Source organism: Macaca nemestrina, chromosome 3 (assembly GCF_043159975.1).
Source record: "Macaca nemestrina isolate mMacNem1 chromosome 3, mMacNem.hap1, whole genome shotgun sequence".
Lineage (NCBI taxonomy): Eukaryota > Metazoa > Chordata > Mammalia > Primates > Cercopithecidae > Macaca > Macaca nemestrina.
This window is the reverse complement of record NC_092127.1, coordinates 189,647,184-189,667,222: the sequence shown is the minus strand read 5'-3', so window position 1 is coordinate 189,667,222 and position 20,039 is coordinate 189,647,184. Positions and strand designations below refer to the sequence as shown.

The 20,039-nt window shown below is 51.1% G+C and overlaps 1 protein-coding gene across 1 annotated transcript in view; it reads left to right on the top strand.

Moving 5' to 3' along the window:
• Positions 1 to 20,039, top strand: part of LOC105483914 (janus kinase and microtubule interacting protein 1) — a 179,743-nt gene that overhangs the window by 158,574 nt on the left and 1,130 nt on the right. The window contains exons 16-20 of the mRNA XM_011744997.3: positions 2,557 to 2,625; positions 4,061 to 4,138; positions 7,732 to 7,935; positions 16,301 to 16,366; positions 19,763 to 19,838. Coding sequence (XP_011743299.1) covers positions 2,557 to 2,625; positions 4,061 to 4,138; positions 7,732 to 7,935; positions 16,301 to 16,366; positions 19,763 to 19,813 — 468 coding nt within the window. The 3' untranslated portion in view covers positions 19,814 to 19,838. The remainder of the gene's footprint in view (positions 1 to 2,556; positions 2,626 to 4,060; positions 4,139 to 7,731; positions 7,936 to 16,300; positions 16,367 to 19,762; positions 19,839 to 20,039) is intronic.

Here is a 20,039-nt window from a genome sequence, read left to right as displayed (position 1 = left end):
TCACGTGGCCGGGGGTCCTCATGGCCAGCTCGCTCTTCTCTTGTGTTCTCTCCCAGTTGCTAAAAAGGTCTTGTTAAATTTATTTTTTATATGCAAGTTTTTAAACGACAGCAACAACAAAGCTCAACATTGTGTTCTGTAGAAACCGTTTTGAGAGTAGCTTGTTGTCATCATCCAAAAATGGATTTCCCGTTTTCATTTCATTCATTTTTTGACTGCTTGCATGAGGATGTTAAAAAGGAAATACCTGTAACTCCTCATCCAAAATATGCTTATCTGTTTCTAAGAAAACACGCATCTTGTCTGAGCCTTGTTTGAGGAAGTGCCGGCCACCGCGGCTGGCACAGGGTGCTGGGTGCTGCCTCCGTGGCTTGTACTGGAGTATATACTGGGGGCCGAGCTCACGGTGACGTTAGGGAGGGAGTTCTGTGACAGTACTCGATCAGTTCTAGTCCCATCTGTACAGACAGCACACACCACACCAACCTGCACACCCTCGATTCTCCTTCATTCAACAGAAGTTTATTAGGCACCTGCTTGTGTCAGGCCTTGTGCCAGTCAAGGAAGTCCAACAGGAGGTAAACATGGTCCCCACCTTCAAGGGGGGCAGCAGGGTGAAACAGACAACAGCGCCTGTCAGGTGAGTGCTGTGACCAGACATTCACAAGGTGACTGACATGGGCACCATGGAGGGTAACTGACCCCATGGACTCAAGCAGGGTAGGCTTCCTGGAGGAGGTGACAGCTAGCTCAGGGCCTAAAGACTGAGTGATGCTAGCTCAGTAAAGGCCTGGGGCTGAGGCTGGGGCCAGGAGAGGTAGGGACGGCACAGGGAAAGGCTGGGCATGTTCGAGGAGCTCTGTGTAGTTAGGATGACCAGGGCCCGGGATTTCAGCAGGGACAGGAGAGTGCTGACTGATGAGACTGTGAGCATTGCAGAGGCCACCCCACGCTGGGGCCTTGCCAGTGTTGTCGGGAGTGAGGGGATGTCTTTGGAGGGCTCTGAGCAGAGCAGGGAGGTTCCATGAGCCCATGTGTGGTTTTTAGGGAACTTGCTGGCTGGGGGGCAGAAAGGGATTTGTGGTGTGTGGGGAGGTTTCAGATATGAACCTGGGGGCTGAAAGGAGAATGGGGGGTTTGTGATGGGGAAGGAGTGCTGTGTGTGGGTTTGAGAACCAGAAGGAGGTGAAGCCAGTATGTTGGAAGTGGACGGAAGGAAGGAGGGGGCACTCTTCCCCATCAGGGGTCCTGGCAGGCCCTGGAGATTCCTTGAGACTTGGGAGTGGAGGGGTGCAGGAGGCAGCGGCACACAGGGTGTGGTGGGGCAGATCTGGGTGGGAGACATTTCAGAAAGGGTAGGGAGGGTGGATCCCGGGGGGAGGGCAGAGTAAGGTGGGGAAGGCGGAGGGCAGGGCTCCAGGACCTCACAAGGGCAGGGTGACCTCATGAGGGTAACCAGCTGCTGCCAGAGGAGGGGGAAAGAAAGGAGTACAAGGAAACTAGGGGATCCTGGGGTCAGGAAAGGAGGCTTTCTGCAGCTGGGGCCTGGAGTTAGGAAAGGGGGTGCTCCACAGCCGGGGCCTGGGGTCGGGAAAGAGGGAGCTCTGCGGTTGGGGCCTGGCAGCGGGAGGCCATCCAACAACCTGAGCAATGAGGAGGTCAGTGGTGTTGTCAAGCCTGGACATCCCTCTGTGCCTTGACCTCCCCGCAGCCCTCCCCCACATGGCAGCCCCCCTGTGCTGGCCTGGACTTCCTCCCATCTTAGGGGCTCCTCATAGAGACACATCTGCATATGACACCTGCTTCCGTGCTCACCCCCAGCCCAGACCCCAGAGGGAACGTGGACAGAGCTCCCACTCCCTTACCTGGCACTCAGGTGCATGCCCTACCTGTTTGCCCCCTATTCTGTGCCTGCACCCTCATGTCCTGGCACGAACCCTGCTTTCATGCTCCTACACCCCCTATCCTGTGTGTGATTCCACTTCCTCTCATGGTGGCACCAGGCACTCTGGGCTGCTCCAACTCACGTTGCTGGAGGGATGAGGGCTTTGGCGTCCTGCAGGCTGGGTTCCAAGTCTCCATTCTGCACCTGTGTGACCTTGGACAAGTTACTTAACTTAGCCTCCATGTCTTTACCTGCAAAATGGGGGTGATGCTGCCTACTGCATGGGGTGGTCGTAAGAGGGTCAGATGAGGTCTCCTGAGTGAAGCATCAGCACAGAGCAGGCACTCTGTGACATCAGCTACACCACGCCACTTCCTCTGCTGTACACACTCGCAGCCGTCCACACTTGGGTCCACCCAGGCTCTGAATCCAGCTTCCACACCACGTACATGTCACACTTACACCTATGACCTCCTGCACATACAGGCTGGACCATGCACACACAACCACACCATCCGCAGGTGCAGGCATGTGTGTGCCGTGACGTGATCTATTCCTGAGCACACCCTGAAAAAGCCGATCTATGAAATTCACACACCTGTGAAATTCCAGGGCCCGTTAGGTTCTGACTCTCACTTTGCTGCACCCCTCCTGTCCCTGCTGTTTTCTAGTGGCTGAAGCAAATAGAGGGGACCGAGGCCGCCCTGACCCAGAAGATGCTGGACCTGGAGAAGGAGAAGGTAAAAGATTTGACTGCCTGGGGGTGGGGGGAGAGGGTTCGAAGAGCAAAGTCGATTGCAGGAAGGCTTTGCATGTGTTTTCCTAATGATTTGCATGCATTTCTCAATTTTGCTTTTGCCCCAGTGTTTGTTCTGAGTAATTATCACCCATTTACTTACTCTTTCACTTGCTCAGTTACTCATTGAATACCTATTTTCAGAACCTCTGCTGTGTCCCAGGTGCTATGCCAGGATTAGAGGCTTGGTAATGAATAAGTGGGGTCCCTGCCACCAGGAGCAAGCTCACAGGCCTGCAGGGTCGTGCGGTCATGAGCTCCTGTGAATGCAGCGTGAGGATGTTAGGAGAGACACAGCCCAGATATTGAAATGCTGGCGCAGTGACTCTAGGAACACACGGGCAGGGCTCAAACCTTTGCTGGCCATGAAAGCTTGGGAAACTGGACTTTAGTTTTCTCATTGATGAACAGGAAACTCCAATCTGTGCTTTGCTGGGCTGTGGGATGAGAAATGCTAGGTACATAGCCAGGGTTGCACTGTGCTTGGCACCTTGGGTACCTGATAAATAGTGGTGGAGGTTATTCACTGGGGTTATGGATGTATGGAGAGCCTGGGGAGGACAGAGAAGGCTTCCCAGAAGACGTGGTTCTTGAGTAGTCAAAGGCCGATTAGAGTTCTCCAAGGAGAAATGGAAATGGGAGGAGAAGGAGGAAGGTGGAAGGACTCGTGGGGCCTAGGAGCAGGGAGTGGTGCGGAAAGAGCCCTGACTGGGGCCAGAAGGCCTGGGTTTCTACTCCCACCTCTGCCATCACCGAACTGCAGCATCTAAGGTGAGGCTCTGGTCCTCCCTGGCTCTTTCCTTCCTTGTCTATAAAAGGAAGTGGCTACAGGAGATGAACTCTAACCCTGAAACCCGCAAATCAGTCATAAGAAGAGATTTGCACTCTGGAGAGATCAGGCTTGCCGGGTCTTAGAGAGTGATCCAGGGACATGGGAGGCAGTGAGAAGTGTGCTCAGTGAGACCGATCGGGAGGTGGGTGAGGCAGTTCAGGCAGGAAGAAAGAACCACATCTGGGACCATGAAGACAGTCTTCTGGGGCCACTAAGACGCAGCAGGAGGAACCCAGAGGGACTCCTGTGAACTGTGCCTGGGTTTGACGTGGGTCCCTTCTTTACAGTCAGGTACCCAAGAGGAAGGGAAGCAGGAGGAAGGGGATAGTCTTGACCGAGGATCCATGTGGGGCTGTCAAGGGTGCCCCGGGTCAGTGAGGCTCCCGCTGGGCGATTCACGTGGGGCAAACAGGGAAGACCACCAAGTCCCTTCTCATCTGAGTGCCCCCAATTCGGTGAGACTGCCACTGTCTAGCACACGGGCTCTGAAGCTGTCATGGATTCCTGTTCTGACGCTGGTCCCTGATGGCGCCTCCCTCTTTCTCAGGACCTGTTCAGCAGGCAGAAGGGCTATCTGGAAGAGGAGCTCGACTACCGGAAGCAAGCCCTTGACCAGGCTTACCTGGTAGGACCAGAAGTGGGTTTGACACTTTGGATTCCTAGACTCCACATTAGAGGCTGCTTTTCCCTCCGGGGCTGACACTGCATTTAGGGTGCTCCCCAATGCCAAACAGGAGCGACAACAATGCCATCTCCACCGTGTGGCTGGAATGACTGTACAGATGGTCCCTTTTCCCAAATCAATCGTGATTTTCAAAAATATTCAAAGTTACTTTAATGGTTTTCTTAGACATGCTTCTTAAATTCTAGTAATCATTTGGGATGAATGGGAAGAACCTCTGTTTCTTATATGTTTGATGATACTTAAATAGTTGGACTTAAAGTCCCAAAGCAAGTTTTCCCATAAATAGGAAAAAGAGATGATCACAAAGGAACGCAGAGGTAAAGCAATTAGATGAGGCCAGGTGATTTTCAGAACCGAAGGGACGAGGTGTAAGGTTGGATGTAATATCGCATTTGGCTTGCAAAATTGGTTCTGTGCATCCTGGTGATTAAAGTACAGTGAGATGATGTTCAGGGTCCTGTGTCCTCACACTCAAAGCTAAGTGCTCCTGGCACTGAGAGAAATTCTCCTTGGGGGAGGCGGGGAGTTGAGTAAGATCATGGAAACGTGTCTCTGCAGGAGAGAGAATTTAGAGTTCAATGCCGTTCCTTGTAGGAAGAAGCTAGTGTGGTAGAGACTCTTGAGCAAATCTGTGCCCAGATCATTTGCAGTTAAAGTCATTTTACAAAAATGGGTTTGCACCTACAAAATGCAGAGCCAATCACTAAAAAAATGACTTTAAAACTCTGCTTCCCATGAGAGGCTCCAGGAAGACAGAGAGCAGGTAGCCTGGGCTTAGCTCAAATGGACAGGAGATTCTAGACGTGAAGGCTGGTGCAACTAGCTATGACCCTTGGCCCTTCCTGTCTAGGCTGTGAGGCTTGAATCCCTTCAGACTGAGAGCAGGAGATGCAGACGATCAGAATGGACTAAGCCTTATCAAGACACATTTCCCTCTGGGCACACGGCGTATCAGCAGTGTTGAGGGCAACTAACGAATGGAGACATTCTCATCTATACCCTGGTCTGTCTCCTGCCTCTCTAATCTTTTAGGTTTTTCCTTGTTTTGGTCCTGGCTTGGTCCTTTTGAAAACACCCTGCAGGATGGGCCATCCCTATCACACATCCCTGTTCTCCCCTAGCGTTTCCCAAAAAACGCCGAGGAATGTGATTGTAGATGGACCCTAGGGCCCTGCGAAGCGTAGCGCAATAGAGTAAGTTGGAAAACTCTGAAGGACCTCTTGGGGTCTTAGTGTGCTAAAGGGTGAGTCGAGGCTCTGAGAGGAATGTAAGCAAGCAGTGTGCCAAGTTCACTGGATCATTGGACCTTTTTTCAAAGGACATCTTGCAGAACTGGCATTTCTGAAAACACACTTCGGAACACCTTGGGGTCCACCCTTCCTTTGTCTAAGCACCAACTCAGGGAGGCCTGAGGGATCCCTCAGAGTGCTGACTCTGCAGAAGAGGCCCCTGCATGCTGGTTCTGCCACCATATAGAAGCTACCTTCACACTTGGAGTATTTGAAAGCCTGCCGTGGGCAGTGTGCTCCCAGTGGGATTTCAGTCGCACGGGTAGACAGGAGTTCTGACGCAGCTCTGGACTCTCATGAACAGTCAGGAAGTGAAATGCTCTGAGAGGGTGGCAGGGTCGTGTGTCCATGCTGGGGCCAGGACAGCAGGTGCCAGATGCAAGCCTGTGTCCCTTTGTCACTGAGCTGAGTGAGGTGGGGCAGGCCCGCGACGGGGTTTCCAGAATCAAGTGATGCGTTTCCATCTGGAAACTGGCCACGCGGGGGTCTCCTGGGAGCTTGGCTGCTGAGTAGAGAAGGGGTGAGCCTGCAGGCACCAGCAAGCTCTGCTCCATGTGGAGCCCACCTGGGGGCCCTGCAGCTCTGCCAGGAAACAGATTCCGGTCTTCTAATTCCCCAGGGGCAACCGTTGGGGTGGGCAGAGGTGAAGGTGATCATGTTTGTTGGTTAAAATCAGTCTGGCTCAATGGGCCTGGATCCCAGCAGGGAAAAGTCAGAGGAGACTTGAGAAGCAAGTGGCCTGATAGTGATGGAGGGCTACTGGGTTAGCCTCTGCCTCGGTGATGGAGGCCTGCTGGGTTAGACTGCCTCGGTGATGGAGGGCTACTGGGTTAACCTCGGCCTCAGTGATGGAGGGCTACTGGGTTGACCTCTGCCTCGGTGATGGAGGCCTACTGGGTTAACCTCTGCCTCGGTGATGGAGGCCTACTGGGTTAACCTCTGCCTCGGTGATGGAGGCCTACTGGGTTAACCTCTGCCTCGGTGATGGAGGCCTACTGGGTTAACCTCTGCCTCGGTGATGGAGGCCTACTGGGTTAACCTCTGCCTCGGTGATGGAGGCCTACTGGGTTAACCTCTGCCTCGGTGACGGAGGGCTACTGGGCTAACCTCGGCCTCGGTGATGGAGGGCTACCAGTTAGCCTCGGCCTTGGTGATGGAGGGCTACTGGGTTAGCCTCTGCCTCGGTGATGGAGGGCTACTGGTTAGCCTCTGCCTCGGTGACGGAGGCCTACTGGGTTAGCCTCTGCCTCAGTGATGGAGGGCTACTGGTTAGCCTCTGCCTCGGTGACGGAGGCCTACTGGGTTAGCCTCTGCCTCAGTGATGGAGGGCTACTGGTTAGCCTCTGCCTCGGTGACGGAGGCCTACTGGGTTGACCTCGGCCTCAGTGATGGAGGGGTACCGGTTAGCCTCGGCCTTGGTGATGGAGGGCTAATGGTTAACCTCTGCCTCAGTGGCATGTTTCTATTGAAACTCATGGTTCCTCTATACCACCTGTAGTTTCTTTGGAAGAGAAGTAGCTGTCCCTTAGTAAGGACTGTGGGTGGGGATTTAGGAAGGCAGAAAAGGAGCTAATTTTCTTTTGTCCCTAGACATTCCCATAAGATAGCTATATTTAAGTGTCTTGCTGTGAAAAGGAGTAACATCCTGTAATGATGAAAACTCAGCTTTCGCAAGGATCCCCAGTTGGTCACTAATGTCTCATTCAGCTTTGCCAACAAAGGGTGTCTTCCTTTTGTGAGGGGTTGGGGCAATTAAAACATTGCCACTGTTTGCTTTGGGCTAGAGTTGCATTCTTAAGGCAGCTGAAAACCAAATGCAAATCCAGACATATTTTCCCATTGGCACCCATTAGAAAAGGGGAGATTTGTTCCCAAGGTGAGGAGAGTCGATTGGAAGCCAAGGATGAAATAAAACTCAGGTGACTTGCACCTCTGTTTGAGTCATGCATTTTAAGGGAAGGTTATGATTACTTTTTCTTCTTGCCCTTGTCCCCTCTTGTGCATAGTAGGGGCGTCTGGGTTGAATAGAGTAAAAAATGCTCCGGATAACATGTGCGTGGGGCCAAGTTGCTCCCTCACAGCCTGCTCCCCTGGGCACTGCTGGCCCTGTGCTTGGCCCCTGCCAGATGCCCCTCCCTGCCCAAAACCCCCTCCCTGACTCTGCCTCCACTGGCAGCAGCCTCCTGGTGGTTCCTGTTCACCTCCTTGTGACCTTCCTCTGTCTGTGTGATCTGGGCTCCTCAGAAAATCCAAGACCTGGAGGCCACACTGTACACAGCGCTGCAGCAGGAGCCGGGGCGGAGGGCCGGTGAGGCGCTGAGCGAGGGCCAGCGGGAGGACCTGCAGGCTGCTGTGGAAAAGGTGCGCAGGCAGATCCTCAGGCAGAGCCGCGAGTTCGACAGCCAGATCCTGCGGGAGCGCATGGAGCTGCTGCAGCAGGCCCAGCAGGTAGGCGTCAACAGCTGCTGTGCCCACAGCACCCCCGGCATCCCTGTCGTCCTGTGTGCACCTTGGCACCCTGATGGACCCCTGACTGCCCCAGGCTCTTTCCAGGGAGAGTTGGTGGTAAAGCAAGTTTCTAAGAAGCAAGATTTCACAGATGCCCGTCATAACTCCCTGTGATGGGGCAAGACATTCTATAGAGCAAACGCTGAAACATTCATCCAAACCAAGTGCCTTCTCCCTCGGCCCTCCTCCTCCAGCAACTGCACGCTGTTTCCAGGTCAGATGCTGGTCACAGGGAGGCATCAGCTGAATGGTTTGCTTTTTTGCTGCCTTTTGTGATGGTGGCTTATTTGAGGATTGGGCCTTCCAGCTTCTATTGAGGTCTGAAAACCTCAGTGGAACCAAGGTTCCATGTTGCATGTGAGTTTCATGTGCTACTGAGCACACGGAGAGCTGGGGGCTTCATGACTCCTGATTGACCGTGAAGGGAAAGAAGTAGCAGCATGCAGAGCATCTGTTGGGCACTCACCGTGTGTTGGGCAGTGGCTCCCTGCACTGCAGATCCCTTATCTCAGGGACCCTACGGGTGGGCACTAGGATGTCCACTTTCCAGACAAGAGAACTGAGGCTCAGGGAGGTTAACTCATGTGACTGAAGGTCACACAGATAGTAAGGATCTAGATTACTGGCAGGGAGGGATGTCACAGAAGGAAAAAAGAAGGGGGATGTGGTCAGAGAGAGAGAGAGAGAGAGAGAGAAAGAGTTTGACTTATTTTATGGAACTAGCTCACGCAACTGTAGATAAAGATCAGCAAGTTCACAATCTGCAGGGCACAGCAGAGCCCCAGGGAAGAGTTGTTGCAGTTCAAGCCTGAAGGCCATCTGCTAGCAGCATGCCCCTCTCCTCAGGGAGCTCAGTCTTTCTCTCAAGGCCTTCAGGTGATTGAATGAACCCCCCCCCACACATTATGGAGGCTCATCTGCTTCATTCAAAGTCTACTGATTTAGATGTTTATCTCATCTAAAAAAGACCTCCACAGAAACATCTAGTTTGTTTGTTTGTTTGTTTGAAATGGAGTCTCACTCTTATCACCCAGGCCAGAGTGCAGTGGCACGATCTCAGCTCTCTGCAACCTCCACCTCTCAGGTCAAGCAATTCTCCTGCCTCAGACTCCTGAGTAGCTGGGATTACAGGCACCCGCCACCACACCCAACTAATTTTTGTATTCTTAGTGGAGATGGGGTTTCTCCATGTTGCCAGGCTGATCTCAAACTCCTGACCTTAAGTGACCCGCCCACCTAGGCCTCCCAAAGTGCCATGATTATAGGTGTGAGCCACCATGCCCGGCAACATCTAGAATACTTGACCAAATATCTGGGTACCATGGCCTAGCCAAGTTAACATAAAATCAATCATCATCACCATCAAAGGGAAAGGGTATTCTGGGCAGCAGAGCAGCGTGGTGTGGGTCAGCTTAGGGCAGCAAAGAAGCTGAAAACACAGACACTGGGACCAGACGGCCTGGCTCTGAACTCGCTCTCCCACTTAGTTGTGTGGCCTTGGACACATTATTTAACCTCTCTGGGCCTCAATGTCTTCCTCATGGGGATGATGACAATGCCTGTCTCACCGGGGCATGGTAAGGTTTAGATAATTATTACTTGTAAACTGCTTTCAATAAGTGCAGCCCACTGTGGATTCTTGCTGAGTGTAGTCTATGGGTGGAGGTAGCAGGAGCAGATGGGGAGTTAGGAGCTGGGTGCCGGTTTGTCTCTAAGGCCAAGCACTGTGCCTTCTTTCCAGGACTTGCTCACTGAGTATGCAGCAAATGAAGGAATTGATTTCGTGTTCAGGAGATCCTGCTCAAAGGACAGAGCGACATTTGTGTGTTTGAGCCAAAAAAAAAAAAAAAAAAAAAAAATCGTTACCCCACTCAAAAATTCAAGTCTCATGGAATGTGCTGCTTTTGGTGGCCTAAGTCTGAAATGTATGATGGGTTAGAGAGCACACCGTAAAGATACAGGGCAATGCCGCATTCCACTGTGACTCCTGGAAAAGCCCCCATGCTGCACATGCTGAGAAATGAACCCAGGATCTGAGTGATTTTTTTAAAAGCCAAAGAGCAAGCCATGGCAGTGTCTGCCTGCTGGGCAGTGGAGGACTCGCATCCCTTAAAGAAAACAGTCATTTAAAACGCAAGTGTTTTGTGGTGTTTATGTAAGATCATACGGGACAAATAACTTCCTTTTACCAAACTGTGTAGTCAATTGCATGGAGAAGCTTGAACAGTAGTTTAACCAGGGTTGATATTGCTTTTCCTTTATCTTTGGATCATTTTCAAATTAGTTGAGAATTCTGCTGAAGGTAATTCATAGACACTCCTTTCTCCCACTGAATATTGAAACTTCCCTGACCTCAGTTTTATTAAAATACAGTGATAGGCTGGGCGTGGTGGCTCAATCCTGTAATCCCAGCACTTTGGGAGGCTGAGACGGGCGGATCATGAGGTCAGGAGATCGAGACCATCCTGGCTAACACGGTGAAACCCCGTCTCTACTAAAAAAATACTAAAAAAAAACTAGCCAGGCGAGGTGGTGGGCACCTGTAGTCCCAGCTACTCAGGGGGCTGAAGCAGGAGAATGGCGTAAACCCAGGAGGCGGAACTTGCAGTGAGCCGAGATCCGGCCACTGCACTCCAGCCTGGGCGACAGAGCAAGACACCATCTCAAAAAAAAAAAATACAGTGATATGTACATATAAGCTGAAGTCAATACATTTATTCAACAATACATTGCTCTGAGGCTTTAATGGGATAAGATATGCAAACCAATTCACCTGGTACATGGTAGGTCTTCAGTGAAAGAGGACTCTCTTTATGTCATAATGCGTGGATGTCAATACCCAAGGCAGTGTGCTGCCCCCTGGCCACTCAGTGTGGTTCAGGGACCAGGGACATTGGCATGATGCTGAGGCCTGCTAGAAATGCAGGTTCTCAGGCCCTGCCCCAGGTCTATGGAATCAGATTCCACATTTAAGAAGATCCCATGGTGACTTCTGTGCAACTTCAAGTTGTCAAACCTTGTCTTATAGACGCATGGCTGTGAGTTCTAGGGGGATATAAGGGTCTTGTTACTTTTTTGGTTTAGTAAGAAAATGAGTTATTATTCCTTCCCTTCCCCATCACCCTGTCTCCCTCCTCTAGCACACCAGGCAGGAGAATCCAGTACCTACCTCCTCCCTGCTTTGAGTTCAGCTCCAGAACGGTCAGCAAGGCTTAACGTCTGCTGGCCTCAGCTTCTTCATCTGTACTATGGGTAGTTCTGAGCGGCTGCGCCTCCAGGCATTGCCTTGAGGCTCCGGTGTGGTTCTGCAGGTGAAAAAGCTTGGCCAAACTCTCCCAGTGTAACTGTTGATGCCGTGATGTGTGCCGACTCTCGCTCCCCTTCTCCACGTAGTGTTGCACACGTGTAGTAGCAACGGGAGCCCGGAGCCCCCAGCCAGTAGCCCGGAGCCTTCAAACTTAGGAGTGCGTCTGTTTTACTGGATGCTTCCTTCAACAGGTCTTCCTGGAAGTGGGTGGTCTAGGTATGACTCCGGGGCAAAGGGGAGACTTTCCAGCCAGCCCCAGTGGCCACATGGTGCTGGGGAAATGAGATGCTGCTGCTTCTGGCTTCCATTCAACAACTATGCGTAGAGCACCCACCCCATGCCAGGCACAGTGCTGCCTGTTGGGAGTGGAACAGTGGACAAAGTCCTGCTTCCATGGGGAGGATGTTCTTAGATTCTGGGGAGGGGAAACAAGCAAGACTCGAATAAATACTGAAGATGTCAGAAACAGGCAGAGGCTAAAATGGTGTGAGGAGGTGAGCCAGGCAGCCACCTGGCAGAGAGAACAGCAAGTACAAAGCCCCTGAGGTGGGAATAGTTGACTGTGGTTGAGGAAATGCTTTATGTTTTCTAACAGCTGCAATTTTCAAAAGTAGTACCCTGTGTATAGGATTTTACGGAGAAACCACCACCCTGAAAGTGGTTGTGAGGAGCACCATTAAAACACCTGTTTGAAAACAGGTGTTTAGCTACCTAATTAAGTCTTCAAACCGGCTTAAACAGATGGAGAGATGAAGGCACAGAGACAAAACAGCTGGATGAAGGTCAGCCAGCCACAAAATGACCCCTCCAGGCCAGGCCTGTCCTGAGTCCACTGCCAGAGCCCTGGTCTCCACACTGCATGACCCCCTGAGGGTTCACTATTCATATTTTGCGATTCTTTGCTATCATTTGATAGTCTCCAGAAATCTGGTATTTTCAAAAGAGTATTGCAAAACCTACATTTTTTTTTCCAAAGGGAAGTAATTCAAACCTGCATTACCGTGATTTTTTCCCCTCCAGGAACATAAAAATTAATGTTTTAAAGTTTATATATGGAAAGCTATGATGTAGCATTAGAAGCCACAGGCTCTCGGGTCAGACAGATTTTTATTCAAATCCTGTCCCTAGTGATGATGTAACCTGAGGCAAGTTAGTTCACCTCTGTGAGTCTCAATTTTCTTGTCTGTAGAATGGGTACAATCAACGCACACGTCTTGAAGTGTTGTGGTCAATGGAGAATTTCTCTAAAGTGCTCACAAAGTAAGCACTCAAGGAATATCAGCTAACATTTGCTGCACTTGGCCTTTCTAACCCAACCTAATCATTATCGTGTCTTCTCTCACCTTTATATTTATAATAGTCCCTAACACTCATGTATTCAACACAGGCGACATGACATAGTACAGCCAGGTGCCCTGGTAACACTCACCCCACTTCTGATCTGGCCCAAGCACTGGCTGCCTGCTTCAACCATGGACAGACCCTCCCAGTCTCCCAGTTTGCTGTGGACATTGCCATTGTATTTCGCCTGGAATCCGGCCCACAGGGTACAGCGATGTCCCCTGCCCGGCCCCAGCTGAAACTGGCATTTTCCAGCCCTGTTAACTCAGAGGAAAAGAGGATGTGAAAACATCCATTAGTGGATGGCACCTTTCCCGACAGAATGATTCTGCACTTTTGTAAAAGGTTCTGCCTGAGTGAAGGTTGGAGTGAAGCCATTGGGGTAAATTCACTTTGTCCTGCCCTCTCTGAGGGTTCAGCAGCACTGGTTTCACTTCCTAGCCACAGTCGGCCTGCAGAGACATCTGCTGGGACAATTCACGATGGCAATGCCCTCTCCATTGTCTCTTTTTCTGCCGAAGCCTTCCTAACACACAGCACCACCACAGCACCTCCCCTGAAACCCTCACTGGCTCCCTAGTGCCCAGAGTACAAAGTCTAGGTTGCTTAGTCTGACCTTCGAAGCCCTCTAGAGCCCCTTCCAACTGCCCCAGCTGCATCGTCCACCTCTCAAAGATGCCCCTGCTGGCCATCATGGCACTGTGTTTTGTTTTGTTTTGTTTTATTTTGTTTTGTTTTCAGTTGTTATAACATTCGTGTACCAAGTACTGTTCTAGGTGCTGGGGCAATATTCCAGCCCAGGGAGACAGGGTGGCGCTGACACACAGAAGGCGCTCTATAGATGTTGGTTGAATGAAACTCACACGAGTCCTATGAAGACAGGTCATTGATGCCATTTTTCACGGGAGAGCAGAGTGAGGCTCAGAGAAGGTAAGCAACTTGTCCAAGGTCACACAGCCAGGAAGCAACAGAGCTCAGCTGTGAACTCAGGTCATCAGATCAGGAAACTCTTACCCACTGCTCCTTCTGGCCTGCCACACTCTGATGAGAGACTGTTTCCTAAGCATGAACGTCAAGAAAGATCAGAATGACAGCCAGGCTCTCAGGCTGATTTGTAAAGCCCAGAAGTTGTTCCTGGGGGATTCTCAGAAGTTGTTTGGAAACTGTAAAGCCGGACATTAGATTACAAAGCCTTGTCCTACAGATCCCATTTTGCCCTCCGAGTCACGGAGTCCCACACAGATATCACAGCAGAGGGTTCCAGACAGAGAGAGATCGTGTCACTCACCCAGAGCCCAACAGCTGCTACATTCGGGGCCCAGAATTCAAGCCAGGTTCAGGCCGCATGCCCGCTGACTCAGCAGCTCCTCGGCCGCCCTGCATGTGAGGGGGTTGCCGGGAAACCCCTGCCACTGCCAGACTGAGGTCACACCATTCCCTTAGGGTGGGAGAGAGTAGAAAATTACCGGTTGTAAAAACTAACTTATGGTGTGCTCAATGCCAAGCTCTGCTCTAAACACTTGGTACAATTTTGCTTGTTAAATCCTTAGATGTGGGTGGCACCCGTCTATAGATAAGGACACCAGGCCTCAGGGAGGCGGAATAATGGCCCGAGGTCACAGATCCAAGAGAATCATTTTTTTTTCTCTGTCTCCTTCATGGAATCCATTCTGTTTGGCTGCCCCTGTGATCATCCTGAAATCAAAAGCTCATCATGTCCCTGCTTAGAACCCGTCACTGGCTCCCCATGGCAACCCCAAAGCTGTGAGCACCTCATCGGGACATGGGCCATTCCAGACCCTCTGAGCTCTGTCCCCGACCCCACGCCTCAGGCCCCTTGGCCTCCTGCATGTGCCGTTCCCTCTGTCTGGAATTCCCTTCCCCTGCTGTGCATCTGGTGAACTGTCATAGGTCCCTGCTGGGTTCCACGTCTCCTCCAGCCCACAGCTCAATCCCTCACCCCTCACCCTCCTCACGCCTCTTTAGTTATTTATTTATTGAGATGGAGTCTCGCTGTGTCACCCAGGCTGGAGTGCAATGGCATGATCTCGGCTCACTGCAACCTCCGCCTCCCAGGTTCAAGCGATTCTCCTGTCTCAGCCTCCCCACAGGAGCACACCGCCACACCCGGATGCCTGGCTCATTTTTGTATTTTTAGTAGACGCATTTCACCATGTTGGTCAGGCTGGTCTCGAACTCCTGACCTCAGGTGATCCACCTGCTTCAGCCTCCAAAAGTGCTAGGATTACAGGCTTGTGCCACTGCGCCTGGCCCCTCTTGGTTTTCTTGATGGCGTTTGCGTTCATCTGATGCCCTTTCTATTTATTTGTATGCTGCTATTGTTTGAACCATAATTGGACTATAAGGGGAGAGACTTTGTCTTTCTCCCCAGGACTGAAACACGCCCAGGCATATGGAGCCCTATTTACTGAGTGACTAAATGTGCCCACAGCGGTGGTTCTCAAAGCAGGGGCCCTGGACCATCCACGTCCTCATCACCCAGGAGCTTGCTGGCATGCACCTTTCACGCAGGCCCCACCCCAGCCAGGCTGAGTCAGAAGCTCTGTGGGCGGAGCTTGGCAATCTGCATTTAAATAAGCTCTCTGGGTGATGCTGACACAGGCTGGAGAACCACTGCCCTACAGAATGCAAGACGGCTTCTCTGGGCCTGAATAAAGGCCTGTGGTGACTCCACTTGTAATTTCTGCTGGCTGGAATCGTCCACCCTTCCACCTCCCAGCATTGTCTCAGTGCATGAGCTCTGTATCCCATTCAGGGCGGACAAGGGGCAGCAGCCCACTGGGCAGAGTTGCCCCAGAGGAACCCACTTTGGTGGGGCCCTTGATGGGGCTTAAGCCCTGTGAGCACATGAAGAGCTGGAAACGAGGGAGTTCACGGGGGAGTTCACCAGATTCCCTTGGTGGAGAGGCTGCGTGGGACGGGAAGGAATGAATGGTAAACCACCCAGGAAATTAATTCTGCAGGCGCAGCACCAAGGAAGGTGACCAAGAGTCCCGGTTTGCCCAGGACGGAGGGGTTTCGTAGGACTCACACCAGGAAAGTCCTGGGCAAACCGGATCTGTTGGTCACCATGGTACCACGTGCTGAGTGGGATTCTAAGAGGGTGGGGTGGATGCTGGTGCAGTGGCTCCCACCAACACCTCCTCTGCCCTTCTCCCTTCCCCCCAGCCCCCAGGCTGCAGCTAAATAAATCTTGGACAAGTACGTGACTTGGTGTCACATCCCAACCATGCCCTTTATTAGCTGCTCAGGGTGCCTACATGTTTTGGCCCAGTCTCAATGTTTTATTTTCAAAAGATCCCCTCTTAAGAATGGGTACTGTGTAATTCTATTTCCACAAACTTCTAGAACAGGCACGATCCATTATTAGCAACAGAAGTCAGAACAGAATCCCTTTGCAGGGCTGGAATTGAGCCAGGGGACCAAGGCCTTCTGGGAGCTGGGACGCTCTCTGTCTTGCTTTGGGCGGTGGTGACACGGGCTTGTGCACGTATCAGAGCTCACCAAGCTGCCCGCAGTGTTTGTATCCTTTATGGCTTCTGTGCTAGAGCACAATAAAAAAAAAATAAAAATAAAAGCAGAGGTTTTAAACCTGGAAAATGTACTTTTTCTGACACATAGCCTGGTGTATTTCAGAGAATCCGAGAACTGGAGGACAAACTGGAGTTTCAGAAGCGGCACCTGAAAGAACTGGAGGAAAAGGTAGGTGACTGCAGCTCACACTGTCCCCAGGTTTCTTTCCATGAAATGTTAGCGCGGAATCATTTTATTTCATAACGTCCAAAGCATAGACTCTGTCTCCAGCCCTCCTTTCTCTGCCCTTCTTCCCCCAAATCAGCACCTCATGGAAATTGGTAGCTCCTCAAAATTCCTTCCTGGTAAAGGCATTTCCTTCTCAATGGCTGTCAAAAATTTGCAGGCTGGGGCAACTCTGTATATCTTTTTCACCAAAGCCTTTCCCCAGAATCCCTCCCCTGCTGTCTCACTAGGAAAGAGGTGAAGCATGTTAGCCCGCTGAGGTCGGTGGCATCCCCCTAACCACAGACACAGGTTCTCGTCCAGGGACTCATTCATTTTTAAATACCTTCTGTATGCCCCAAACCAGTTGCATGTTCCTGGAAGACGCAGCCTCTCCCATCCCAGAGGACGTGAGGCTGGCCTCTCACTGGGCTTTGGGTATGTTCCACCAGCCCATTTACCATGATGCCCATTTTATGGGTGAGGAAACTGAGGCAGAGATAGATTAGGACACCTGTCCATGGTCCCGCAGCTAGGAAGGGATGGCTGGGGTCTCCATGGACGTTATAGCCATCCCACCCTGCCCCTCCATATGACATTGGTCCAGACACACACATGAGTCTTGCTCAGGACACACGCAAAGCAGCTTTATCATGGCATTGCCCTTCATCTTCTTCCACCTGATGGCTGTGAATCCTTGAGGACAGGGTCTACGTGGTGTTCATCTGATTCAAGACATTTCTTGCCGCAGGATAGGGCATCATCAAATGTTTGTGGATGAGTAAGCAAATGATCCTAGATGAGTACAGAAAAACAATAATTGCCTATTTAGTGTCACAGAGGTAAGTTCAAGTGTGGCAACAAGATGGAGGGCCGCTGAACCCATCCAGGAGGTCCGGGGGCCGGCATGCCTTTGCCCGAAGAGGGGGTCCCACCTGAATCTCAAAGGTCGTGGTGGGATCAGCTTGGGAAGAGGAGGTAGAAAGGGCATCTCTGGGCTTCATGTGTCTGAGGCCAGTCTTGTGAGAGAGGAAGCTGACTCATTTCAGGGACAAACCAGGGCAGAAGTCACTGGAAGGCAGATTCCAGGGCTGTTCAAAAAAGGGATAACAGCCTTTCCAGTCCTGTAGAGAATCAAATCATGTGCCCAGAGAGATGGGACAGCTCTTAAGATTTCACCTCTGTTTCAGATGCTTCCTCTCCCTTCTTTTGTGAGAGTCGGCTCCCTGCAGAGGAAATCACCTTCCCATCTCTGCTGGAGGCGTAGGGCCCTGCCAGGTCGCAAGTGGACTGAGGATCTGTGCACAGGGGTGGGGGCAGGGCTCGCCTGCCAGTTCCCTGGTTACCCTCATGGGAACCCCAGTTTTAGCTGATTCCTAGAGTCCCCATCTGCCAGATGCCCCCCCCACCAACTCCCCAAGGATATTTTGAGAACTCAAGGGGGTCTCAAGTATGATTGAATTTAAGAATTGCTTGAGGCATAAGCTGGCTTTGCAGATAGATGAGCCTGGGCTCTCCTCTGGTCTTGCCCAAGTGGGCCCAGAGAGCCTGGGAAATTCACCCCTTTGCCCCAGGCCTTGGTGTTCTCATGTGCTGCTAGGAATGGTGCTCTGTCTCTGAGGGTGGATGTAGGGATGAAATTAGATTGAGGATATGAAAGTTCGCAGCCCAGGGCCCAGGCAAGGCATGTGGACTGGCAGCACCAGTTCTTCCCATCTCATAGGTAGTTCTACCACTTCTGTTGGTAAAATGGGTCATAGAGCCAGATATGATAAAAGAAAGGCTTAAAACATGCCCAAGGTCATCCTTGCTGATGAAAATGTTAAAAATCAGGTGCAATGAGCACACACTTAAAATAACACTCACTATATCCTCAGCAGTGAGAATACCTGGGAAATGTTGGAATCCTCTTTCTGGCTCTGTTTTGACTCTTTTCTCAAAGCCAATGTTTGGGGACTGGTCTGTCTCCTTTTGCCGCAGAAGGGAGTTGTGGAGGCTGGCATGTAGAGCAGGAGGGACTGGCCAGGATGGACGCCTGATGAGGCCTGTAGGGCTGGAAACCTTCCAAGATGCCTCATGCCACCTTCATTTCCTTATAGGCACTGGGGTCTGTGACCGTGGAAATAGCTCCAGCCACCACTATCCCTGGCTCATCAGTCCCTTTGTCATTGCCAGAAACTCTTTCCTGCCACACCCCACTGGATGGTCTTAATGAATCCTTCCCTCTCCCCAGGCCTCAGTTTCCCCATGTGGAAGATGAAGGGCTGGGTGATTCCCAAGGCCCCTTCTAGCTCTGACTTCCAGTGATCCTACACCTTGTTTAGAAGTTGACGGCTGTCAGCTTGGACTTTTCCAATAAATAATATAAGGAGATATTACCTTGTTTTTTGGGGAAAAAAGGCCAACTCAAGGATTATTTTCAAAAGCCCCAGCTGATGTTCAGATATGTTTCACCTAATGACTTGCAACTTCTTTTCAACAAAGCAAGTCCTGAAAAGGGTAAGAAAAGAATTCTACTTTTAAGTCGACGTGTTTAATTTTTCCTCCTGTTAAGACCGTTTTTCCCTGATTTTTTTTCTCTGTAAGTAAACTAATCAAATGACATGAAAGATTTTAAACAGTGACTCTCTTGGAAGAAAGAACCCTGGTAAAGTTGGTATAGGGCTGGGGTGTCTTTGACTTCCCTGGGCCACATTGAAAGAAAAATTGTCTTGGGCCACACATACATTACACTAACACTAACAATAGCTGGTGAGCTAAAAAAAAAATTGCAAAAAAAAAATTTCATAATGTTTTAAGGAAGTTTACATTTGTGCTGGGCCACATTCAAAGCTGCCCTGAGCCACATGGGGCCCGTGGGTAGAGGGCTGGGCAAGCGTGGTGTAGGGGAAAGGGCTCTGCTGGTCTGTAAGTTGGACTGGGTGACCTTGAGTGGAATTTACCTTGATCTTTGGTGCACACATCATGCCCCCGTCTCTTGGTGGGAGCCACTGACCACGACCACTGGCTGGGCCTTCCTCTATTTATACTGGCCTGCCCACGTTCTGCATGAAGTCCACATCACAGCACCAAAAAGACCTGTCCCGGTCCAGAGTGTCAGTCTCCCCTGTCTGAGTTAGCCGCATGTTTGGGGAGGGGGTCGGGATAACCCACCCTGAGTGTGGAAGGCCCCAGGATGCGTTTCCCAGGGGAGATCAGTCCCTAAGGCCTGTTTACTTCCCATTTCTCTTTCCCAACCCAACAACTCAGTGTCATAATTCTTGTAAAATGCTGTCATTGAGTTCCATACTACATATCTTACATCTGTTTTCTTTTCTTTTTCTTCTCTTTTCCTCATTTTCTTTTGGTATTATTTTATAGTTTTTGTTCCTTTTTTTGTTTTTCTCACTAGCATTCATTCTGTGGCCTTGATGACTTCAGTGAGCCAAGACCTCGGGTTGGTATCCTTTCCTTTTCGCAGATGAAAATGATGATTTTCTAAAACGGGAGGAGTCCTCCCCAGTCCCTGACGGTCCCGTTCCTTGAGAGATGAGGCACTGTGGAAGGTGGCGTTGTGCTGGACGCCTCAGCTCACGGGGCTGGGTCAGCGGGGGAGACCGCCCTGAGGAGGGGCATCAGGGAGGCTCACTGTGAAGAA